This window comes from Akanthomyces muscarius, chromosome 3, assembly GCF_028009165.1.
Source record: "Akanthomyces muscarius strain Ve6 chromosome 3, whole genome shotgun sequence".
Taxonomy (NCBI): Eukaryota; Fungi; Ascomycota; class Sordariomycetes; order Hypocreales; family Cordycipitaceae; genus Akanthomyces; species Akanthomyces muscarius.
In genome coordinates this window covers 3,501,625-3,525,135 of record NC_079243.1, presented here as the reverse complement: position 1 = coordinate 3,525,135, position 23,511 = coordinate 3,501,625, and the positions used below count along the sequence as shown (strand labels likewise).

At 54.5% G+C, this 23,511-nt stretch overlaps 11 protein-coding genes across 12 annotated transcripts; 5 read left to right on the top strand and 6 right to left on the bottom strand.

The window, feature by feature from the left end:
- Positions 1–641: 641 nt before the first annotated feature.
- On the bottom strand, positions 642–3,107 carry LMH87_002522 (uncharacterized protein; the record flags this gene model as incomplete). Of its 2 annotated transcripts, XM_056193991.1 has the most annotated exons (2): positions 642–1,643; positions 1,784–1,813. In XM_056193991.1, 2 exons carry the CDS (start codon positions 1,811–1,813, stop codon positions 642–644), a joined length of 1,032 nt encoding a protein of 343 aa, XP_056050975.1. The 2 variants fall into 2 exon arrangements, with proteins under 2 accessions (XP_056050975.1, XP_056050974.1); XM_056193992.1 differs by having other exon boundaries at positions 642–3,107.
- A 560-nt stretch (positions 3,108–3,667) lies between these two features.
- Positions 3,668–4,294, bottom strand: LMH87_002521 (uncharacterized protein; the record flags this gene model as incomplete). The annotated part of the gene is made up of 4 exons (XM_056193990.1): positions 3,668–3,730; positions 3,878–3,955; positions 4,013–4,026; positions 4,207–4,294. The coding sequence occupies 4 exons, from the start codon at positions 4,292–4,294 to the stop codon at positions 3,668–3,670; spliced, it is 243 nt and encodes an 80-aa protein (XP_056050973.1).
- Positions 4,295–5,003: 709 nt separating this feature from the next.
- On the top strand, positions 5,004–5,375 carry LMH87_002520 (uncharacterized protein; the record flags this gene model as incomplete). Its single annotated transcript, XM_056193989.1, has 1 exon — positions 5,004–5,375. The coding sequence occupies one exon, from the start codon at positions 5,004–5,006 to the stop codon at positions 5,373–5,375; it is 372 nt and encodes a 123-aa protein (XP_056050972.1).
- A 340-nt stretch (positions 5,376–5,715) lies between these two features.
- On the bottom strand, positions 5,716–6,584 carry LMH87_002519 (uncharacterized protein; the record flags this gene model as incomplete). The annotated part of the gene is made up of 2 exons (XM_056193988.1): positions 5,716–6,151; positions 6,268–6,584. 2 exons carry the CDS (start codon positions 6,582–6,584, stop codon positions 5,716–5,718), a joined length of 753 nt encoding a protein of 250 aa, XP_056050971.1.
- An 866-nt stretch (positions 6,585–7,450) lies between these two features.
- Positions 7,451–8,540, top strand: LMH87_002518 (uncharacterized protein; the record flags this gene model as incomplete). The annotated part of the gene is made up of 4 exons (XM_056193987.1): positions 7,451–7,551; positions 7,618–7,716; positions 8,038–8,142; positions 8,474–8,540. 4 exons carry the CDS (start codon positions 7,451–7,453, stop codon positions 8,538–8,540), a joined length of 372 nt encoding a protein of 123 aa, XP_056050970.1.
- A 335-nt stretch (positions 8,541–8,875) lies between these two features.
- On the top strand, positions 8,876–11,335 carry LMH87_002517 (uncharacterized protein; the record flags this gene model as incomplete). The annotated part of the gene is made up of 3 exons (XM_056193986.1): positions 8,876–9,053; positions 9,109–9,865; positions 9,916–11,335. The coding sequence occupies 3 exons, from the start codon at positions 8,876–8,878 to the stop codon at positions 11,333–11,335; spliced, it is 2,355 nt and encodes a 784-aa protein (XP_056050969.1).
- Positions 11,336–11,885: 550 nt separating this feature from the next.
- Positions 11,886–13,160, top strand: LMH87_002516 (uncharacterized protein; the record flags this gene model as incomplete). The annotated part of the gene is made up of 3 exons (XM_056193985.1): positions 11,886–12,185; positions 12,430–12,765; positions 12,867–13,160. 3 exons carry the CDS (start codon positions 11,886–11,888, stop codon positions 13,158–13,160), a joined length of 930 nt encoding a protein of 309 aa, XP_056050968.1.
- A 705-nt stretch (positions 13,161–13,865) lies between these two features.
- Positions 13,866–14,994, bottom strand: LMH87_002515 (uncharacterized protein; the record flags this gene model as incomplete). Its single annotated transcript, XM_056193984.1, has 4 exons — positions 13,866–14,008; positions 14,117–14,188; positions 14,531–14,593; positions 14,991–14,994. 4 exons carry the CDS (start codon positions 14,992–14,994, stop codon positions 13,866–13,868), a joined length of 282 nt encoding a protein of 93 aa, XP_056050967.1.
- A 622-nt stretch (positions 14,995–15,616) lies between these two features.
- Positions 15,617–18,083, bottom strand: LMH87_002514 (uncharacterized protein; the record flags this gene model as incomplete). The annotated part of the gene is made up of 2 exons (XM_056193983.1): positions 15,617–17,467; positions 17,535–18,083. 2 exons carry the CDS (start codon positions 18,081–18,083, stop codon positions 15,617–15,619), a joined length of 2,400 nt encoding a protein of 799 aa, XP_056050966.1.
- A 1,048-nt stretch (positions 18,084–19,131) lies between these two features.
- Positions 19,132–19,563, top strand: LMH87_002513 (uncharacterized protein; the record flags this gene model as incomplete). Its single annotated transcript, XM_056193982.1, has 3 exons — positions 19,132–19,170; positions 19,237–19,289; positions 19,344–19,563. The coding sequence occupies 3 exons, from the start codon at positions 19,132–19,134 to the stop codon at positions 19,561–19,563; spliced, it is 312 nt and encodes a 103-aa protein (XP_056050965.1).
- A 667-nt stretch (positions 19,564–20,230) lies between these two features.
- Positions 20,231–21,289, bottom strand: LMH87_002512 (uncharacterized protein; the record flags this gene model as incomplete). The annotated part of the gene is made up of 4 exons (XM_056193980.1): positions 20,231–20,570; positions 20,639–20,913; positions 21,010–21,207; positions 21,287–21,289. The coding sequence occupies 4 exons, from the start codon at positions 21,287–21,289 to the stop codon at positions 20,231–20,233; spliced, it is 816 nt and encodes a 271-aa protein (XP_056050964.1).
- Positions 21,290–23,511: the final 2,222 nt, after the last annotated feature.

Below are 23,511 nucleotides of genomic sequence, written 5' to 3'. Positions count from 1 at the left end.
TCCAGCCTTGTCAATCATCATGTCAACGCTCTCTCTCTTTCCATCTCTAACGTTAACTCCTGAAATCTTGGAACAGGCCAGAACTTTGTTTCCGGTGCCAGTGCAAAGTGCGAAACAAGGTTAAATAAGCTGTGCTTGTCTCTCAAGTTGGAGGCTGAGTGTAACGAGCCTTTGATCAGGTGGTTGAGTACATTTTAAGTCTGATACAAGACACTTGGTCCTACTGAGGCTCTTTACACTTCTAATCCTCGCGCATGTCGCTCTCTCTTAATATAAAAAGCGCCTGAGACTCGTCTAATCGAAACAATACGAATCTCTGGGGTCACGGCAAAAATCAATGAGGGGGTTGAAGGGAGGTCGCTTCTTTTGACCGCAGCAATAGTAGATGAATGAAAAGCACGAAACATATTACAGCGTGTCAAGGACCAGCGATTTCAATGTGTCTTCTGCTAATTCTCCCGCAGCCTGCGCCGATGGAGAGTACAACCTGGCCAAAATTGACATTTTGCATTGATCTATGCTTACCCTCAAATTTTACGCTGAAGCCGACACGAGCAAAATCATCAGGCAACCTTGCCTCCACCGACCGATATCTTTGAATCGTACCAGCACTCATCCCAACACACTCTACTATGTATGCCTTAGCACCCCTCAATCGCAGCGGGCAATATGTCCCACAGGTGGTCCTTTGTGCCGTTGTCATCAAACTGCACAACGCTCGCGTCGTCGCTCAAAGACATGCCATCGACGCCCGCAACCTTTCCACTACCTCTATTCCGTATCAGGAACTGGCCGTTTCCTTGCGACTCCACCTTCCACAGGCAGTGCTGCGTGTCCCCGTCGTCATCCTGCATCAGATTCGCGCTGTTCTCGTCCGAGGCGACCATGAGCAAGAGGCCGCTGTTTAGATTCCTGATCTTGCTCCAGCCGCCGGTCGCCGGCACGAACTCCCAGAACTGTTCCCGCGCGCCGGCATCGTCGCGCTGCTGGACGTGAGCGCCAGGGGCCACGAGCAGCTGCTGGTCGACGCCCATGAGCTTTCCGCTGTTCGCGTTGCGGATCTTGAAAATGGCCGCGGTCCAGACCTGCAACTCGGACAGGCCCCAGCCCTTTCCGGCCGATGGGTTTGGCGCCAGGACCCTGAGCTGCGAGGCTGCGAGGGCTGGAAACGTCACTCGGATCTCGTCGTTGGATGAGGTTGGCGTCTTGCTGCGTCGTTGGCCCGGCACGCTCGCCCATTCTGCGCTTCCGTTTTGCTGCAGGTACTGCAGGTCGTAGCTGTCCGGGATGCGGACACCGTCGTCGTCGTCGTAAAAGTAGAGTCGGACATCGCACACGGACTGCGTCTGGCGGAGATCAACTCCGAAATAGTCTGTCGCGTTGGGACTTTGGTACGAGGTCCATCGGGTGTTGGAAGGAACGGCTGTCCTCCAGATGTTGCCGTCAATGGCGCGCATCGGGTCGTCGAATGGGGATGTGTACGAGGCAAAAGCCTGGGACAGCTCTGCGAATCCCTGCGTGTTTGCAGCAATGTTTACCTTTGCTGCCGGGGGCACGGGGATAGCGGGAGTAACCTTGACAGTCGCTTCCTCGACATAGTCGCGTTCGAGGACAATGCTTCCATCAATAAACACCTTGAAACCCTTACCTTGGTTGTATCGAGTGCCCGACTCGTCCCACAGCACAGTAAGGCTGCGGCCGTGATAGGCCAGGTTTTCGATGGCAAAGTAAGCCCACGATGAGGGCACCAGAGGGCGAATGGTCAAGGAGTTTTCGGACTGACCACGTAGTCCCAAAAGGCCGGCGAGAACATTGTCAACAAATGTTGAATGGTTGTAGTCCTCGCTGTGATCCCGTCCGTCGTAAATCCACCTGTCTTCGGTTGGATGATGCGCTTCGGCAACGTACGGCTTTCCGTCTTTGTAAAGTGTCTTTGCGTATGTCTCTAGAAGATTGACGTAGTCTGACGACGTGATTGTACTTTGCTGATATTCATGCAGCAAGGTCTCGACGGCAGCGAGAGTTTGCGAGGTGGCAAATGGCCACGAGGGGCCGTCCCAGCGACAGCAGCCGTCGGCTTCATACATGTACCACTTGCTTCTTTGCTCAAGAGTCGTTGGCCCGTACGTTGATGCGAACCCTTCATTGTCCATCAACTGCTTGAAGGGTTCCGTTGAGAAGTTGCTGGAAGGCATGTTGAACATCCAGGGGAGAAAGCCCATGATCTCGCGATCCTCCAGCAGCTTTTGCTGGTAATCACGATCGCGATGCATGAAGAATTGCTGATTCTCGTTCCACAAGTGGGCCTCAAGCGCTTTCTGTAGAGATTCAGCGCGCTGCTCATACTCCATCTGCAGCTCGACATCCCCAGTCAGTGATGCGACCGCGGCAATCGCACGAGCGTCACCGTATTGGTAGGCATTGATGGTTGGACGGTAGCCGGCTCCGCCATGGTAGGCGTCACCGCTCGGGGATTCGTAGGATGCCGCCGTGTACTCAGTGGCGTCCCAGACGGGAACTTGCCAGTATAGTCCGAGGTCGGGGTTGAAGTGGCTGTCCCAGGCGCGGTACTGTTTGACGAGGTTGTCGAGATGGCCTGTCGTAAAGTTTCGATCTCCCGTGATGAGATATTGCTTCCAAACAGCACTTGCAGCCCAAAAGCTGTATTCGTGGGCCCAGTCGTACGTATCCTTGTTGACATTGTCTGTCGCGGGCTTGGGGAGCTGCCCGGGGCCAGCGAGCCAATAGTTGACGAGGTCCTGGCCGTAGGTGGCGTCTCGAAGCCATCGACCCTCTGTGATATGGTGCCCGGCGGCGGCGACGATGCCGCCGAATGGTGCGCCGTACGAGGCTGGGTGAAGGAACTCGGTGGCAAGGTAGCCGTGCTGAGCTCCCGTGTAAGCCAGGTGCTCCTTGTAGGTCTGCCAGCGATAGTAGTAGACATCTTGGATCTGCGTGCTTGGCACTTCTATCAGCGGGATGTTTCTCTCGAACCAGGCCGAGTCTTCGACTCCGGAAAGCAGCTCGGCATGGTCCAGAAAATTGGTACCGGCTGCCAGTGCTTGCTGCCAGAGCGACAGAGACACCAATGGCACGACTGCACGCATGTTGGTGAAGCGGGTTGAGTAGTGTGAGTAGAAATAAATAAAGAATCCGAAAATTCGCTACATTGGCATGTATTATTTCACGAGACAGACACATGCACAATATATACTGTATTTTTCCTTGCTATTTGACTTGCTTTCTGCAATATTGTCCGTCGTGAAGCACGAGGGCAGATACTCGTCAAGTTCCCACGATGGGCTGTGGCGCGCTACGTCGGCCACCCGACCGCCAGCCCGCCTGCCACGCGATGCTACCCGCGGGACCTCTACATCAGACATCATGGGATCGTGCCCTTCCACAGAGGTTTACCATAAAAACCCCCCCGCTACCCCGGAAATCTTGGCTGCTATACCCCAACGCCTAGATCTCGCTAATAAGCATTCTTTTTCGCCCGGGTATCTGGTCACGCATGCGAGTCCCACGGCATCTGGGTTCCAAGCAACTTCCTAAATGGTGCTAGGCATAGGCCGAGAATTATTTCTCGAGACCGTGCGCCGTGGCCGTCAGGTGCCATTACTCTTCCATGTGGTTTGAATCAATGGCCGTTGCAACCTCTTGCACGCTATTGCTCGTCATGTTCGATGGCTGGGGACGAACGCATGCAAGGGAGTAGTATGAAGTAAGCCTGTCTTGCGCTTAGCGCTCCCATCATATGTCGGGGTAGTGTGGCTATGAGACACGGCAACCGAAGCGGTGGTACAGTCGCATAATGAGAAGAGGCAGTTGTTCGCCCGACTGGTCTCTGCACAGACTTTCTGTGTCGTCGACTTACACCCTGGAGCGTCACCCGAGCCTGCGCACCAGTAACCCTGTCGTCTGCGGCTTCACAACCATGATGATAATCGGTGCACTAGACGGAATGACTCTCTTGGGCTTTTCTCGGCTGGAAAGATGATGCAATCCTAACTATCCTGTCCAAGGCTTCGCATAAAAACATATTTCTAGTCAGCAGGTCCCTCGAAGATGTTGGTAGGATCGCAAAGTGGGCCAGTAACAGTCTGGGCCAACTCGGGCTCCGGGGAGGCCATTTGGGTGGTCGTGGAAGCTGAAACGATGGCATACAATGCTGCAGTTCTTGCAAAGTGACCGAGACTCACATACTTGGTAGCCTTGCGGCATTACCGTGGCGAATCAGTATTCGGAGGCCATGCTTGCGCGCCTTTGAGTAGGAGAACACGCCGACTTTCATGGGTGAACAAGTGACTTGGTGCTTTCCTTCACAGCCTCGAGCAGTAGCAGTTCAGGGATTTGTTCGAGCATGTGTGGCATTTGTTTCACGATCCTATCCTCTTCCCGAGTACTTGGCTTCACTGCCCGGCTTCGTTTGGGCGTTGTCGCATACCGCGGCGCTGTAACGGCCTCGGGACGGCTTGGGCACGAAGCAGAACGAAAATGAATGGGAGCGAGGTTTTTATCGCGCCGATTAGAGCCCGGGCTATATCAGAACAGTCCGTGGTTGTAAGAATGCGCAATTGCATTTCCGCCAAGTCATTTTGCGAGGTATATAAACGGCCCGGCCGCTACCAATGTGAGGCTACTTCCGGCCATTCTATCTGTCGTACGGTTGATCCAACTCATCTTCCACTGCGCCAAACTTTCGAAGAGAGAAAAAAAAAACCGACAAATGTACCCGTCACTTACGTCGCGACTCTTTGTAGCCGCCAGATGAGCTGCCGCGTCCGACTTTGACCCGGCGTCTTAGACGAAGAGCCTTGTCCGCTGCGATGCCGTCGACCGAGGCGGGCCGACGCTGGTCCATGTCGGCCTGAAGCTTGCCTGTCTCGACATCAGCCCGGGCGCGCGGACAAGGTCATTGTCATGTCGCACGAAGTGGCCCTTTGCTGTGCACGACGTACCGCAACCAGATCCAGACGCTGGGCAGGGACTACCGTCTTATAATGCCCGAGCACCGTGGATACACAGATGCTGAGCACTGGCGCGCGGCCAACCGAGATGCGAAGCGCACCGACATTCCGGCCTCTGGCATCATGTCCGAAAAGGTTGAGGACTACATGGCTGCTTCCTACCAGAAGCAAGGAACGTACAACAAGGTGTTTCTTTTTTACCTTGGCTCCGTGTCGCAATCCCCCCTCCCTCAATGGCGGAATATGTCTATCATTATTGTGCATAGACGATTGATACCGCCCACAGGCCACAGAGGAGCGGCCGGCGGCTTACGATGCCATGTTTCGGGATTGGATGGGCAATGTCACATTTCCCAGCCAGTAGTCGCTTTGCGTACGTATCATAATTACAGTATTGCTGCATGATTATAGTATATACGTCTATGCTGTACCCGCGTCGCCGCTCTTTTACGTGTGTGTGATATTGTCGCAACATGGAGGCGTCATGGATAGATTTTAGACTTTGCTCATCTGATCATGATTGTTTCAGTGCGTGTGTTTCGTGTTTGCTGAGCAGGCTTGCTGTGGCCAAGAAGTAGACGGGTCATGGAGGAGGGTACTTTTGAGTTGGCAGAGGACTCGATGAAAACTAAAAAGATGATTGCACATGCTAGGTCAATGTGCCAGACCGGATATAGTAATAGGACGGCTTCCTCAAGATGGGAGCGTGTATTTAAAAGTGACGCAAGAAGAGCCTGGCACCTGTCTACTTGGAGTGGCCGAATAAGCCACCAAAGGAGAGGCCGGAAGAGCCGCCACCACGGCCGCCGTGGCGACGGGCTTCGTTTTGGATCCACTGGGTGAGAAACTCACGATCAGCCAGCTGCCTGCCATTGGTAATCTTGGTGGTGGTCTGGGCCTCGCCGGCGTCGAAACTGAGAAGTGTGGGTATGGCGGTGATCATGTAGGTCATGGCGAGACCGTCGGCACCAGCGGACATGATGTCGGGGCTGTCGAATTCTATGGGTGCGAGGGCGACGCCGCCCTGCTCCTCGCCAACGCCGGACTGGACCAGGGAGCGGATGAGGGGCTCGACGGTGCGGCAGGTTGGGCACCAAGACGCGGTCCACAGCGTCAGCAGCGGGATGCGCGAGGACGAAGATACGGCGAGATATGTTTGGAAAGTGTCATTGTTGCGGACTCTGTGTGCGGGGTGGCTTGGTCAGATGAGAGCGGGACAAGGAGGAGAAGAAGAAGAGCGGTGCGTGCAGAGGACTGTTGACGAGAATGAAAGAATGGGATTTGAGAGAGGACGTACGGGGAAAAGACTTGGTTCTTGGCGCGGCGCGAGGCAGAGGTTGAAAAGGCGGCATGGCATGGGTAGCGATGGGCGTGCGGGGAGGGTGACCACGCGGGGCGAGGCCGGGGTAACGCTGGGCCCAGAGTCAGACGACGGCGTGCGGCGGCGGCGGCGAGGGCGGCAGGGCCGGTACTGGTACTGGTACTTGTAGATGGTGGACGCAGAGGTGCGGCGGGCTTGGCGCTGGTGTGCATCGAGTGACAACGCGTGATGCGGGCGCATCGCCAGAGGCTGGCGACGAGGATGCGAGGGGCGGGGGCAGCCGTGGGCAACATGGCTTGCAGTGGGGGGAGATGACTGGAGCGAGGAGAAGAATGTTGGTGATACGACGGGACGGATGGATGGATGGATGGATGGATGGATGGCGGACAAGAGGCGGTGTGGCAGACGGCGAACTGGCGTCTGTCGGGGGGGGACAATGGAAGCGGATAACTACCTCAAGGTTGACTGTGGTAGGTGTGAGGATGGGGGAAGCAGGCAAAGGACAAGCCGGGGCAGCTAGCCTTGCAGGGGACAGGTACTGGTAGTGTTGATGTCTCGGGGCGTACTGCCGGGCTGGAATGCAGGATGAAGCAGAAAGGTAATTACCCAGTAGAGGCGATGATGTGCTTGGATGGTTGGATGGGAGAGCTGAGCTGTGCGTGGCGTGATGAGGCTCTAACGTTACCCAACTAGTTCAAGGCGCTTGTTTTTGTTTCGTCGACAGACACATGCCAGCAGGGAAGATTGGGCAGATTGGCAGATTGGCAGCAGACAGGCTAGCCTAGTCTTGGCCGGCTGCATTGTGTGAGGTCATAGGGGTCTGTCTGCTGACGCTGAGCACTCGCACTCGCACTGGCAACTGGCAACTGGAGCCTGTCGTGGCGCTAATCATTATAAGAGATAAACACCCATCTAAAGCTGTTCTAGTGGTGGCGATGGGCAGTGGGCAGTGGGCAGTGGGCAGCAGACCAGACAGCTGGCGTGGCACCATCCCCCAACGTGCTCGTCGTGCTCGTCGTGCTCGTCGTGGCCATCAACTAGTTCATCTCCGAGGCTCGACAGTATTGAATGACACTCTCGCCAATCGTCGTTTAGACATGGCGACACGGCTACCGAGCACCAGCATCCCCGCAGTCGTCATTGTGCAGCTGCGTGGCGCATGCCTAAATGCATAGCGCCGTTGCAGCTGCGTGGCTTGCCAGATGCTCGGGATACGAGATGGCCATCGTCTGCAGCCAGATGCACCAGCTGGACGACCAAGTAGGCCTCGTGCTGTCCATCAGTAATTCATATTGCAAGAAGCACATAATTAAATACGTACCACAGCCCTGATCCCGCAGCGACTGATACTATTCCTTTACTCTGGGTCAAGATACTGCCGCCAACCACACTGCCCGGCCAGTGGACCAACGTTGGCCACCACCAGTCAGTCAGTCAGTCAGTCAGTCAGTCAGTCAGTCACCCAGCCAGTGCAGTCACCCAGTCCACGCCTCCACGCCTCCGCGCCTCCACACCTTCCTTGGCCGCCCATCACTCAACGTTAGTTATCGCAGCCCTGTGGTACGAGTCACGTTCCTCATCTTCCCCAGCCGACGTACATCTCTCTACATCTCTAGAAATCATCATTCTTCATCTCCTCCTCGTCTCATCCTCTCATTCTCTGCCGGCCCAGACTTTCCCCCGACACCTCTTGTCTGCCGTCCTCGCGTGGCGTGCAAAGACTTGCTCATGCTGGACCCGGCCCAGCTCCCACCTTTGGATCCTCGCTCTGTCCTCACCCTCCCGGCCGCCCCGTCCTGTTGAACCCTCCAACTCTGTCCTGTTGAACCCTTCAGCAGCGTCGCATCTAATGTACGTTTGATGCCTTGTACTTTCCTCGACAGTCCTGCTGTCAAGTCTGCGTGTCCGAGCTGTCCGGAAGGTCTCCATTGCTTGCCTTGCCTTGCCCGTCGTGTGCCGCACGCACCGTGCGTCTTGCAAGGACAACCTTTTCGCAGCAGCCACCCACCTCATCCACACTCTTTATTCTCAGCCTCGACTACCTTTGCCATGATTAACTTTGACCTTCTCCTTTCTTTTTTCTTTCTTTTCTTCTTCTTCTTCTTCTTCTTCTTCTTCTTCTTCTTCTTCTTCTCCCTTTCTTCCTAGCTCAACCTAATAACCGTCTGTTTCCATCTCGCAGCATCTCGGCGACGCCTGCCGCTAGTGTCCACCTCACGTCGCTGAGTTCACCTTGCCCGAATACCTGAGGTAGTGCCCGTGTCTTTGTATCTCTTCAGGGTCGTCTGTTGCCTACGACATCCTCTCTGCCGCCTCGGCATCTTCCGGCCCGCCCGGAGTCTCCTATGCCATAGTATATCTACCGCAATATTATCATCATCTGTTTCGCCTCTCCGACGACCACCTGCCTGCCACAGCTGCAGCAAATCGCTTTTATACCTCTGGCCGCCTCCCTCGGATTTTCTCATCCGCCCCTTCACCAACTCTACAACCTCTTCTCTCTTCGCCCCATTGTCCCCTACAGCCTATCATATCGTATACCTTTGTTTCTTTGTCTACCTTTGAACAGCATCTCCGCCACGTCATGTCCTCATCAGACCCCTCGATGGATGACGAAAAGCCTTCTGGCCATGGTGGCCGCTGGGGCTTTGGACGCCTCTTCGGTAGGGGCTCTGCCGCCAATGACTCTGACAAGGAGCATCCGCGCACCTCAAAATGGAGCATGGGTGTGCTCAATGATCCCGACACTGTTGAAGTTCCAGGTAAGATGCCTCGCTCACTCATCTAGCCTACAACAACTAACACCATCCCTGCTAGGTTCAGTTCTGTTGCTAGCCGCTCATCGCAATGAGCCTCTCGGCTTGCGCAATATGAATGCTCGAAATTCGCATTCCTCGATTCCCACTGGCTTCCCCGTTGACATGCCCATGACGCCCGGTGGTACTCGCCCTATGCCCGTCCCCGGTACTCCTGGCAAGAAGTCCCCTCTGCCCCCAGAGGAGGAGAAGAAGACCACCGAGAATGGCGAGATCATCTTGGACCCCCAACCCGACGACTCCGTCAACGACCCTCTCAACTGGCCATCTTGGCGTCGCGACACTGCGCTTCTGACTCTCGGTTTTTACTGCATGCTTGGCGGCGGTGTCACTCCCATCATTGCAGCAGGTTTCACGGATGTTGCCCAAGCATACCACGTCGAGGCTGAGACTGTCGCCCTCACCACCGGCCTCTACATGATGGGTCTAGGTGTTGGCTCAGTATTTGCATCCCCAACTGCCATTCTGTTCGGAAAACGTCCCGTATATCTTGCTAGTGCCATTCTCTTTATCGGGACGTCGCTCTGGGCCGGATGGTCTCCGTCGTTTGCATCCCTCATTGCCGCCCGAGTTTTCCAGGGAATTGCAGTCAGCCCAGTCGAATGCTTGCCATCCGCGACCATTGCCGAAATTTTCTTCCTCCACGAACGTGCGTTTCGTATCGGCATTTACACTCTGCTGCTTCTCGGTGGTAAAAACTTGGTGCCGCTTGTCAGTGCCGCCATTATCGGTCGATTTGGCTGGCGATGGGTCTTTTGGTACGTATTCGTTCGCTTTGATGCGTCAGTCGCAGCTAACCGGATCATAGGATCATGGCCATGATCGTTGGAGTCGCTGGCGTTCTGTTGTTCCTCTTCGTTCCCGAGACTTTCTGGGATCGTACCCCGACAAGAAAGACATCCAATCGGCCAAGCTTCTTCCGTCGCCTTTCTTCTCGATATGGCCCACACAAGACGCCTGTGCCAGCCCCCAGAATCTCATCCGAGCGGCCTCATTCTCCTGGTGCTGAAAATCGTCACCATGATCTGCATGTTGGGTTCGCTCCTGATACTGAGCACCACGCAGGAGAGTCTCCAGGTGAGAGCCCCTCGCATGTGCACAACAAGAATCTCCACGTGGGATTCAATGACGCATCCGAGATGGAGAAGCAACTGGACAATCGCAGCCCGCCTGAAAGTCAACAACCGACACAGCCATCAATCACCGTCTCGAAGCCTCAGAAGGCAGCTGCTTCTTCGCAGCCTGATGCTGATGAATCTTTGGCCATCTCGCCGGCATCTCCAAGCATGAGCCGTCAAAATGCGCAGGATTCAAGTCGCCTACAGACCCCGAATGGTCGCAATAGTATTGGCAATTCGTCTAGCAATGACTATTTTTCCGGCAGGAACACTGCAGACCGAGAGTCCATCTCATCTGCACGACTTTCTGCTCCCCCGAAAATTCAACAATATACCCACAACCTTCGTCAGCAGCCTGCTCAGTCATTCGTCCAACAGCTGAAACCATATCACGGGCGCCTCAATGGTGACAAGTGGCACAAGGTTCTCCTCCGACCCTTTGTACTTTTCGCTTATCCAGCGGTCCTATGGTCCGCTGTAGTCTACGCATGCTCCATTGGCTGGCTAATCGTCATTTCGGAAACCATGGCCATCATCTACCGCAATCCAGAGACGTACAACTTTACTGCTCTTCAAACTGGTTTGGTTTACATCTCCCCGTTTGTGGGAGGCATTCTCGGAACAGGTGTAGCTGGCAAAATCAGTGACATAATTGTCAAAGCCATGGCGCGCCGCAACGGTGGCCTTTATGAGCCAGAATTTCGACTGGTCATGGCTATTCCTATCCTCATTACGACCTGTATAGGTTTGATGGGCTTTGGATGGTCTGCTCAGATTCACAATCACTGGATTGTTCCTACGCTATTCTTTGGCATCGTATCGTTTGGTTGCTCTCTCGGCTCTACTACATCGATTACTTTTTGCGTTGACAGCTATCGCCAGTACGCTGGTGAAGCTCTTGTCACCCTCAACTTTTCAAAGAACGTTTTGCATGGACTGGTGTTTAGTCTATTTTTTAGCCACTGGCTAGCAGATGATGGCCCGAAAATGGTGTACATCTGGATTGGTATCATTCAGCTCATTCTTCTCCTCTCGACGGTTCCACTCTTCATCTACGGCAAGCGATTGCGCATGTGGACGGTTCGCAAGAATTTCATGGAGAAGCTTTGATTTGATTTTGAACCTTTTGGACCATGCATAGCCTATCATTACGGGCCGGATCCTTTTATGTTTTCTCTTATACAAGACCATTGCTTTTTACTGCATGAGCTGTCTTACCTGTCAGTCAGCCTTGGTTAGTGCCCAGTATAATTTTACCTGAGCTTATGAACATTGTACGGCGTTAAATGGGGAATAAACTCTTTTTGAAGTACTTCTTGAAAGCCGTCTTGGCCTGGCACAGAGTGAATGTTAATCCGTGGCAGCTGGTGACACGGCGGTCGCCCTCTAGACAGTGCGAGTTGGACAGCCCCGCCCCCACCACAGACCACTTTTGGCACTTTGCGACTGGCGATACCTTAACGTTGGCTCGGCCGCGGGCCAAACATCATCTCTTGTAGCGAAATTTCTGACGTGGCGGTCGCTACAAGATCTCTTTATACACTTGGCTTTCGAATTGTTTCATGAACGCCGTGTGAGACTCGAATTCTCTCGTCTGCGTCTCACCTTTGGAGGAAGCAAGCAATCCCGCCGAGTACGGACAGAGTGCTCGTTGCGAACCATGCCCTCACCCGCACCACCACCACAGTCACAGTCGCATTCCAGGGCATCATCGTCCCGGGTGCCCGCGCTGCTCGAGCCGCACGTGGCATGCGGCCCGCTCGCGCGCGACGAGGGCTCGCTCACGCTGGTGACATGGGTGCAGGGCGCGAGCGCCAACTGGCTGCTGCTGCGGTACCTGCACTCTCTGCTCGGCAGCGGGCCTCGGACGGACGACGGAGGGGAAGACGATGTGCCTGGGGTCGTGCTCGTGAGCTTCTTGCGCGATGCGAGGTTCTGGATGGAAGGCTGCGCGAGATTGGTAAGTTTTCTTTCTTTCCACCTCTTTTCCCTCTGCGTGTCCCCCCCTTGCGCTTCGATGGGAGCAAAAGCACATGCGCCCAGACACAAGACTCTTCATTTCTTTCAAAGAAGAAAAGAAGGCGGGTATGAGAGTATGGTTGTGAATGGCAAATTCAGGGGTTTACTTGACCGTTCTGTCTCGGGCAGAGGTGGTTGGGTTTCTTGCTTGCCATGACGCTGACTTGTTCGCTTTCTTCATGCAGGGAATGGATCTAGATGCCCTTTGCAAGAGCAGACGTTTCGGCTTCGTCGACGGGCTGACGGGCCTCTACGCCGCGACGATGGACTCACAGCCGCCGCCGTCGTCGTCGCATTCTGCACCGGTGCCCGACGGCGACGGCGTCATTGCCGGCCGTGGTGGCGGCCGGACGGCAACGGCAGACGCCATCAAGACGCAGGTGGACGGCGCCTTGTCGCGTCTTCTCCCCGCGCCACCAGGGAAGAGGATCCTGCTCGTCGACGGGCTGGATGCCTACGTCGCGATGACGCCGCCAGGCAGCGCATCGGAGGCGGAGAGCCTGCTGATGGGCTTGCGAGAGGTGCGTTTCCTCCCCCCTTTTCCCGTTGACAGTCAACTCTCCCTGTAGTTTGACTCTCGAGCTGACATGCTTTTCGTCTTGTTTTTGTTCTTGTGCTGCAGACTGTGCACTCGACCCTGCTCACCTTGGCCGCTGACGAGCCCCTCATGCAGGCCGCGCAGCAGGGCACCGCGACGGCGACGACGAGCCTGGAGCGGGAGCAGGCCGCGCTGGTCCTCGGCCAGGCGCACGCCGCCGACCAGGTCGTCTCGCTGCGGCGGCTGGACACTGGCGCGGCGGCCGACGTCAGCGGCGTGCTGCGCGTCGCGACGAGGGCTGGTGGTGACGAGGGCGACGAGCTGCTGTACCACGTCTCTGGCGATGGCAGCGTGCGCGTCTTTGAGAGGGGTGCTTGAGAGGCGCGGCGGGGCAGGGCGGAAGAAGAGGCCATTTGCGCATTTTCTACGGAAAAGAAGGTGCTTTGGGCAGGATGGGGCGCATTGAAAGACTATAGACAGTTGTTGGCATGCATTTTACGATTACGAGCATGATGGGTTACAATGGAGAGCGCAAGGGCCAGACGCAGCGAGATGCTCGTGAGATGTGTGACTGTTTGTTCCAATGCCTTTTATGTTTCCGTTTATCGTAAGTGGAGGAGAAGCCGGCTCAGGATCCCTTGCATGTAGGGAGAAAATGAATACAGCAACTACTCTGTGCAAGAGTGCTCGTTTTTTTCTTCACGTCTCCTATCCAGTCGCCTCTGCTCGCCACATCAACCGGCCCTTTCCAAGCACCACCGCGTCTCGCATCTTCAAGGGGCATTCAACATGACACCGAGGGACAGCACTGTAGCACAAGAACGAGTCGTACTTGTGAAAATTTGTTGGGTTCTTTTTTGTTTTTTGTTTATGCTCCGAGAAATCAACAAGGAAAAAAAGAAAATAGAAAACCCATGGGCCCTTCATCAATCGAGAGCCGCCGCCACCACCCCAGATCCATGCCAACGCATCGTCTCAAAAAAAATAGAGAGGGTCGTAAATGATTTTTAATTCTCCGCTTGTCAAATGTCGGGATTCGTTTTTGTTTTTATTGCTTGAGCTGGACAGGGACAAGCAACAAATTTACTCCTTCGAGGTGGTGCCACGGGCGCCGCTGGGCTGGCCGGTCTGGAAGCCGTTCTTGAAGCGGCGAGAGACGTCCTTGAGGTAGCGCGTGCGGCCGGTGCCGACAGTCTTTCTGCGCTTGGCCTTTTCGCTCCAGTTGACTGGTCAGAGAGTGGAATGTTAGCAAAACATGTCCTGTTGGGGGGGGTTCTTGCTCCGTCGTTATGTTTGGGAGCCCTCGTGGAGCAGGGAAGCAGGCAAAAACGTACACTTGCGGATCTTGGCGCTGGGGTAGCCGCAGGAAGCGCACTCCTTCTTCTGGGCGGAGAGAGAGCGGCGACCTAGAGTAGAGCAAAGTCAGCATATGCATTCCATGGATTTTCTGGAGGGGTATGCGAGTTGGGCAGGCGAGAACGCTTGAGATTCGTTCAACGATGGCGAGCGCAGGCGTCTTCGTCTGGTCCGAGCTGAGTCGGCCCCCTCGAAGCTCGCGCCACAGCGTTCCGTAACACGGCAACGCCTGCATCGTCTCTATCGTGTTCTGGGCTGCGCCGAGACGAGGACGGAATATCCCGAGTCCATCTCTGGCCAGTCTGTTCTGCGCCCGCGGTTGTGCCATGTTCGTACAAATCCCAAGCCGGTCTCGGAGCACATCCAGGGAAACAAGGGAGGGGGGGACTAACCGCATCGTCGGCACAGAACGTGCGACTTGTTGTGGCGTTTACCGAAACTGGAGGTACCCTTGGCTATAGCAAAAACAGTCAGTCTCCGAAAAAGAAAGGCTCTCATCTGCGCGACGAGAGAAACTGCACGGGCGAGATTGAACAGAAATATCGACGAGAGCCTCCGACCCATGCCACAAGTGAGTGTTGTATCCGGGTGCCAGTCTTCCGTGTGTCGTTCGCATAGTCGTCCAGAACCACCGTCCTTTTCTCCGTCGAGATCAATGTCGCGTCGTGACTTTACTGGGTGCTGAGTGTCTCTCCCCCCATCTCAACAGTCCGCCGCATTGGCAAATGGTGGTTGGCAGTGGCATGGGGAAATTCGTCATTTGTGGCATGCGGCAGGAAAAGAAGGGTTTTGCTCTCGTCGTCTTTCTTGTTCAATTCACCGCGGGGGGTGTCTGCAGGCGATTATACGTACTCATTTTGTCGGTGTTGCGGTGGTCGTTCGATGGATGGATGAAGCCAGACTGCAAATTTGCGTCAAGAGGTAGGGCAAAAGGGCGACGAGCGACGAGGGCTATTTTCCGGTGGACGGCGGGCGGAAAATAGTGGAGTCGCTCGTCCACAAACTATGCAAAAATTGTTGGCTGAGCCCTAACTCCTGTTCAGCGAGACGCCCCATCCGCCGTCTCACGTGACTGTACCCTCGCATCAACGCTTATCCCTACTAGACCAATTTGGGCACATCTACGATACTGTCTTTGGTCAGGCGCTACCAGCTGGGCGGGCACGCAGCGTGGCAGGGTGAGTACTGGTGAGGTAACAGGTGTTGATGGAGAAGAAAGCAGTATCGCTGGCAGCTACTTTAGTCGGGTGCGTCGAGATGAAAAATATAATCGTAAATTAGGTATACCCATATGCACGTACGCTATCCAGAAAAAAGCTATAAAAACAATGCGCCGATACCCCATCGTAACTGTACAGAAAGAAATGCTCCGCTCCCATATCATTTTCATATGAACAAATTTATCATCAATATTGAGATTGCTTCAAACACCAATGCGCAAATTCGCCTCTTCTCTCACTTCAGAAAACGCTCCTGCCTCAGCGCCAAGTGCTGGGGCCGAATGTCTCGCCAGGTGGTGGATGCATGGCAATCGCTGTGCCACGATGATCAGTCGTATTCAATGCCCCTAGGTTGCCCCACCATTTCGGTTCCGTTGCCTTTGTCAAATACAGCGTGAAGAATATCACAAGAGTGCAGACAATTAGACCGCAGTCGAGCGCAGCAGACGTGATGTAATTGTACTGGAGCCACCAGCCAGTGTAGCGGCGTCTGATGAAGAAGTTGAAGACAACGCCGACTATTCCCCAGCAGAGGTAGATGTATACCGTGGCCGGAGGGATCTGACCAGCACCACCAAAGATGAGAGGCGTGTTAATGTAGCGCAAGAATGACTTTGGCCAGCGGCGGGCCAACAGCCAGGTGATAATCGGTGTCACGGCGCCGACGAGCCAGAACCACTGCAGAGACGAATAAATGGCGCCACTGCTGAAGATGCGCGCGGGACCAATAGCGCCCCAGACAACAGATGCCGTGTAGAACACGCGGCCTCCGGGGCAGGTGTACCTGTCTTTCTGGTCGCGAGAGCAAACATCTGGAATATTTTCGAGCGCCCAGTTCATGAGGAGAATCTGCACAATGGCGGACCAGATGGAAGCAACAAGCTGCGAGGCAAACATGACTCGGGGAGGGACCTTCATGTAGTGACCAAGCTTGAGGTCTTGGGCAAAGTAGAGCGCCTGCGACATGGAAACGTAGCCGTAATTCTTGAACATCATCATGGCGAGGGGGCGGCCTGGGACCATGTAACCGATGATGAACTCTGTCAGGACGTTGAGCCCGAGCTGCATGTTGGTGATGGCCTGGACGAGACCAATAGGGATGAGCCAGATGATGGGTAGCAGGATGCACACGACAAAGGCCCACGCAGGAAACCCAGTGTTCCAACCAGCGACAACTGCGAACGAGAGGGCCATCATGACGACGAAAAGAGCGGCATACCACCAGTCTTCGGCGTCGCGGTATTTCTTCATGAGACGCATGTGGACGTCGTCCTCCTGATGGCGTGCCATCTTGAATTGGGCCCAAATCTCCTTGCCGTGGTAGAGAGCAACATGGATCAAAACAGCAGACACGGCGGCGAACGAGGTGCCGTATGCGAGAGCAAACTGCGTCGGCAGGAACAGCGGGGAGTAATCGTGGTACGCAGTCTCGTTGAATTGGAAGTTGGCGTCGAGAATACGGGAGACGTTGTAGACTTTGCCCATGTTGTCGAAAGAGTCGCCGGACTGCACGGGAATGTAGTTGGAGAACCATGTGCCACTGAAATGGATGCCGCACGAGAGGAAGACGAAGAATGCCAAGACGCCGAGAATCACGTTGAAGATGGCGTGGAAAGGCGGAATGAGAGGTGAGCCAACATAGCCGCTGATGACGGTCCAGTCGAATGTGACGGGCATGAGACCGTAACCGTGGGCAGCGCCGAAAACCTTGTTGACGACGATATTGTCAGGCGCAATCCAGCAGATCCAGGTAAAGTAGGACAGTCCTTGGAAGATCCAGCCCGGTAGCCAGTACCATACAAAAGCCGCGGTGCCAATGATAAGGAAAAGGCGATAACGGCCGATGGACCAGCCATTCGTCTTTGCTGGATCGGAAGGCGAGTGGTCGTGCAGACTGTAAAACAGAGCACAGTTTACCAGGTCAGCAGGCCAGATCATGGCTGCTGGCCAAACGAGAAATCGACGTGCAAGACCAGCGAGCCCGTAGCCTGTACACAGGGTCGTGATACCAAAGAGCATCTGGAAGGCGTAGCTGAAGGTCTGGTTGTAAAATATGCGCTGAGTAAGGAGCACGTCAGTGGCGTACAAAACACCGCCAGCGTATGAAGCCTGGGAGTTGGAGGTTAGCCTCGGTGAAAAGTAGTTGCCGCAAAAGATGTTGTATGCGAATACCTACATTGGACATGGCGACAATGACGACGTGTTCCTTGAAGTTGAATTTACCGGGTCGCAGGTTGAACTTGAGTCCGAAAATGTTCCAAACGCGATCAGGCATGATGAGATCCCAACCGAGACCGATGGGGTAGGCGATGAGCTGGATCACGTAGGTGTTGATGGTGATTGTGGGATCACGCAGAGAGAAGAGCATGTTGATTCCGGAACCGAGGGTGCACAGAAACATGCCAATGACCCAAGCGCGGACCGTGTTGGCCGGGACATCGACGTCGTAGTTGCGGACAACGGCGCGGACCTCGGGGTAGGGGCTGTTGTCCTCCATGAGGGCATGCTCAATCTCGATGCCCTTTTCGGCGTTGCAGGTGGCGATGGCGGCGTCCAGGTCGTTGAGCTCGTCGATGGGAAAGTTGGGATCAAACTTGTGCGTCTTTTCAAATTCGTGGAGGTGCTTGAGCTGCTCCATGCCTGCGACATCGAGGTCGGTCGCGTAGGCCGGGATGGGGGTGATTTCCTCGGCTGCGTGCCGCTTGCGAAAGAGTTTGGGCACCATGGTGGACGATGGCGGGCCAGCAGCACCGCAGAGGCTACAAGTCTCTGAGAGGAAGAAGGGATGGGCAACGTGCTACACAGACGCTGTCGCGTGAAGGGCCTGGTAGCGGTCACGCTTCTACCTATCTGTTGCCTCGTCTCCTGATTTCTACAAACCTTGGGTTGGGAAAGGAAAGGGTTCGGGGGATCGTGTTCGCGGGGAAAAAAGGCGGGTGGGCCAACGGCTAGGCCGTGCAAGTGAGCCGTTGGAAACGTTGAATGAAGGAGGCAAGCCGGCGAGAGCGGGAGACGAAAAAGAATCCGGCGCTTTCGAGAAAGAAGATGGCCGTCTCGGAAACTGGAGGTGAATACGTCCTCTGGTCCCCCTCGTTTGTCGTACGGTGGACGAACAAACAGGAAGAGAAAGTCTGATGGAGGATGGCAGTACCGGTAGACACAATGGCTGAAGAAAGAGGGGGGGCGAGGCCTTTCGTCTTGGTCCAGGCGAGGGAAGAGGACAGAGCCAGCCCAGACCAGACCAGAACAGAACAGAGCCTGGGGGAGTCGGATGGGGTGTGATGGAGGGATGGATGGGTCCGTCCACCAGCCTGTCAGTGGAGCGAGCGCCGCCAGCCAGCCATCAGCTTCAGAATGGCACTTTTGATAGGTAGGCAAAAGAGGCTAATCTGGGCTGCGCTGCACTGGGGCTGACCAGGCGGACGGGCCAAGAAGACCACTTTTTTCCTTCAGGTGCCGGGGCCGCCCAACGCCCAAACGGGAGTTGAAATGGAAGCCAGCCTGGGGATACCTTACTGGGCTACAAGAGGCACCAGGGCTCCTGGGCAGCGCCGACAACGCTCCGCCCGCTGAAATTTACTGCTAGCTAGTTAGGTACTCAGTACCAGGACCTCTAACGTTAATAACGTAGGTAGGTAAACTCCAGCCCTTGCAGTGGCTTTTTTCCTGGCGCAGTGGCGTCGCCGCTCAATTCCTAGGTAGTTGATAATTACTCGTGCACAGCGCCGCTCCCTCTTTGACCGCGCTACCTGCTTGCGCATCTGCCAATTGCCATGATTAATGCATTTCCCTCTTTTACTACTGAGCACTCGGTATTCCATCGCAAATCCCACCGCCAGATGGACAGGCCACTGCGAAACCCACCTCGGCAATAGCAGATAACCAAGGGCGCCACCATTCTCGTCGCTTCCCACTGTGATCCCTTGTCCAGGTGCGCGATGAGTACGGATACATCAGAACCATGGCGCCGACTGATAACCCGCAGCTTTCTCGTTGGACGCCTCACAATCTTTTCATGTCCGTCGTCGCCTGGTGCCGGCCCTACGCGCGTGGAGGCATTCTCTGCCCCCATTCTATGCCCCCCTCCCCTCCCTCTCCCCTTCGTTTCCCGCAACTTCACGTTGGGCAGTGGCTTGTTCAGCATGTCGCCTTTAATGCTGATGCTGAAGACGGAGCCCAGACTCTGCGCTGCCCGACCTGCCTAACTGAGAGTAGCTGCAGCACCTGGTCCCTTTGCATCACACCCTCTCGGCAAGCCACACCACCACTAGTCACCACATCAGAGAGCCACTTGTAGGATTCATTCATGTGCCACACGTAACTCCTTTCCCCTTATTTTTCCTTGCCGTAATTTTCGCCGTTTACAATGGCCAATACATAAACCTCTACTTTATCAACCCGGCGTTTGCTGTTGCTGCTGCTTTTATTGATTAACCAACGCCACTTTGCTCCGCGTGTCCCGCCATGCCGATTAAAATTGTCCGATCTCTCGTCTCTTAATACTCTTCTTCACAAGCAAACTGCCAAGAGAAAATTCGCATTCACATCAACTCACCATTAGCAGTGGCCTTTCGAGCTCCTCTCTCTTCTGTTGTGCAATTGGCCGCGCCCGTGGTCCTTCACCTGTCCCAGCTGCCGCACTCTGGATGAACCACGTCTCTCGCCAAATACCCTACTAGTCGATCGGCAAGCACGCGATTAAGTACTCCACGCTTTCCTCTTCGATCTACTGTCATTTTCAGCATCTCATTAAGCTATTACAATATATTATACCGCTACTCTCTTGTTTTTGCGTTCGCCGCGTAATTCTTCCTTGTCAGTCAAGCTTCTACATCAGCCCATTACTTCATCTGGCTTCGCCCTTCATCCGTCCTACTTGGGATCCAGTTCGGCCGCAGGGCCCATCGATGCCTCGTACACTGTAGGGCGGCCGTGAGTCACTTGATTCCACTCGTCTGATTGCTGAACGGCCTTGCCATACGCCTGAACAGCAAGGGGGAGAAGTTCCAGTCGCTTGTTGTCCAGCAGCCGGATGATCAGCGCCGACGCATATGCATCGAGAATTGTCGGCTGCTGTCCGAATATCCACCGCGACCCTTCTGTTCTGTGCTCCTCGATGACAACCGCCAGCTCCGCCATGAGCTCAGAGACGTGAGTCTCTACCTGCTCAATGTGCTCAAGCTCTATCGTCCTGCTGTGAAGAGTGTCGTGACTGGCGCAGTATCAGCTTTGCTCGCTACATGACTTCCCGTGCCGAGTTTAAGTTGCCCAGGTACCTACAAGATGGATTTGATCTCTAGAGCCCTGCGGTGCTTCTCTGAAATGCTAGAGTCTTCAAGCATGGCAGCTGCAACGTTTGGAAAGCCATTGGCCGCTGCTTCTGGCGGTATGTTCAGCGCCTTGAAATGAAAGCGATACAGCTTCTCCATCAAACTGTCAATGGTTTCCTTGTGAGCGGCGGGAACTAGCTCGGGTTGCTTGTCGCATAGCCACTTTGCGATTTGTTGGCTGTCACTCAATCCTGAGGGAAGCAACGGTGAGGTCAGAGAAGGCACCTGGGTTTGGCAACTGTGAGCAAATGCTACACTACATCATGTCTCCGTCTCACATGCATCCTCACGAAGCATGTCCCTGCCATAACAGCGACGTACCTGTCCTCTCGAGTTGACCGTAGTGAGATACTTCTCGCCAAGGTTCTCCTGCGCCTGAAGATTGACGAACTTCAATTGCACCTGTGGCGCATTATCGCTGTTTAGCTGTCTCCCCAATCCAAGTGCGAACCGCACCATGAGTGAGTACAGTGAGAAGGTAAAGTAGTGAAGCGTGTAGTCGGCGCAATTGTCCGATGACTTGTTTTCGTCGGCCATTGTATCAGGAAGTTTATCGAATTGGAGCCAAAATGAATGTTCATGGGTCGCCGTAACCAACCATCAGCTTGGTCTGTTCTTTGCGACCGGGCTGCGAGGATTCGCCGCAACAGTCCCCCGGGATGTAGTAGGCGCGTCTGCTGAATGTTGGTATCCTTTGCTTTTGAGTCCACTGCGTTCGCCTGACTCTGAAGCCGCTTTTGAAGATATGCAAAAGGTAAGAAGACACGAAAACAAAACTCTACTGTGGGCGTTGTCCGATAGCGTGGCCCTGCGCCTTTTTCGTAGCCGACGGCGCACGCTCGCCGCAGGAACTAGCCCAAACTTGGGGGAGAAAGGGTGGAGGATTGAGGTGTGGCGACGCTAGCTGATCGAGTTTCCTTGATTTTCTGGCATGGCGACCCTTTTTCTTCCCATTTCTATTTTCAGGCGCCCCCCAGTATTCGGTAAAAAGAGGCTCAGCGAGACAAGGGCGCAGCAAAATTTAGGCTTCCGGGACGGAATGCCCGATGCAGGTGTCACCCACCCTGGCAATTGATAGTTGGGCATGGCAGCCGTCTCCGAGGCATGCGATACTCTCAAGCAGTCAATCGTAAGAATCTGGTCCCAGGCTAACCCAGATTTCCCCAGCCGTGCCCGGTTCGAGACTGACAGGTCCAGGGTCCGTCATCTGCGCCACATTTTCTTGCGGCTACCCCGGATTAATTTCTCGCGATGGGTGTGGCAGATGGAGGATTATAGTAGAAGATCGAGACGAACTTACTTCATCTATAAAAAGTAAAGTAGCTAGATTCGCCAAACGAAGCCAGCCGAATAGCGACGCGTTCCATCATGTCAACTGCGGGCCGAGCGAGCCGACTTTGAGTCGCCCAGCTTGTTGGTTCTCGTCGCAGTTTCCGCCGACCGGGCGGGGGTTTCTGCTTTCCTCTGAGAAATACGTCTCTACTGTGCCCTAGCAGTTACTCCCAAGCGCCATATTGAGCGACGGGCTCTAGTAAAGACGGCTCTCTTTCTCATGTCCAGTATCGTTCGTAGTGTCGACGTTGACATCTCCTTCATGGCCGTCTTGGCGACACCTGCGCAGTACGTTGTCCAAAAGTGTCGACTCGCCAGCGGCTTCGAAGCAAGAGGCGGTCTTAACGGTCCCGCTGTGAACTATACTAGTCAGGCTCCTCAGGCTCTGATGGGTAAGGTTGGTGCCTCGTGGAGGTATCGCGTCCTTCTTGCTGCAACAACCCTCTTGATGGCCGGTGTCGCTCGGATTGGCACCGCAGGCCCTGTTTTTCGTAGTTTGCGGCGGTCAATTCACCACGGTGCCTACTGTCGTGGGCAATGCAAGTGGTTCTCAGCCGCGCGTCTATAGACATGGCGGCTTGGTTGACTGGTTGGGGCGGTGGCTATCTTATGGTAGATTGCGACCTTGCGGAAAGTTGGTTTCGCTTACTGCCTTTGATCAAATATTGGCCACTCCCTCAGGGTGCCCCAATTGCTGGGCATACTTGGGAAGCATATAATGGACTTGGCGCCTGGCGGCGGGTGATATTCTATGGCGGCGCGATGGCGCCAGCTGCGGCGGCGTTCGTTGCCAGGATGCATTGAAGAACGATCAAATCACTGTAAGCGTAAGCCTAATTAGACACAGTAAGGTTTTTTTTATTTAAAATTCCTCATACGTGGTACAATTAGTTTGCTTGTCGTAAAGGTCACGCTGGTGGCCTGCAATGTGTTCAGTTCTGTTGATGCAGATGATTTGCACTATAGCAAGAAGCCGTTCACCGGGAACTATATTATTCTATGAGATCTGGCCGTGAAATTTTGCAAGTCACTTGTACCTTGGTGCAAACAAGTCCAGCGTTGGGGTGTGTGGTGAGTGGCAACGTACCTTTCTTCCACAATTACTCAAGGAGTGACACCCGGGACCATCACTATATATACTCGATGATTGATATCATTTTACAGCTTCAGTGGCCTTTGCATGAGTCAGTTGCAGCGTAATGAGAACTTGCTTCAGGCGCTTGCCGAATTGGCCAAGACACGCCTGTCGGTTCATCCATGTTGGCTAAAAGTCGAGTCAATTCACATGGAATTGTTGAAGACAATAGAACTTGGTGTCGAGCGAAATACCAAGTTGGTTTGAGAATTAACTATTGTCTGCATATACATCAGCCTCGTCTTCCAAACCATCCTCTCCTCATCTCACAAAACCTGAGTGCTGTGTTTGCAACTTGCCCGTCCTTCTCTTCTGTGCACAGTGTGGTCTCGGACTATATTTGTATGACGCAGGTA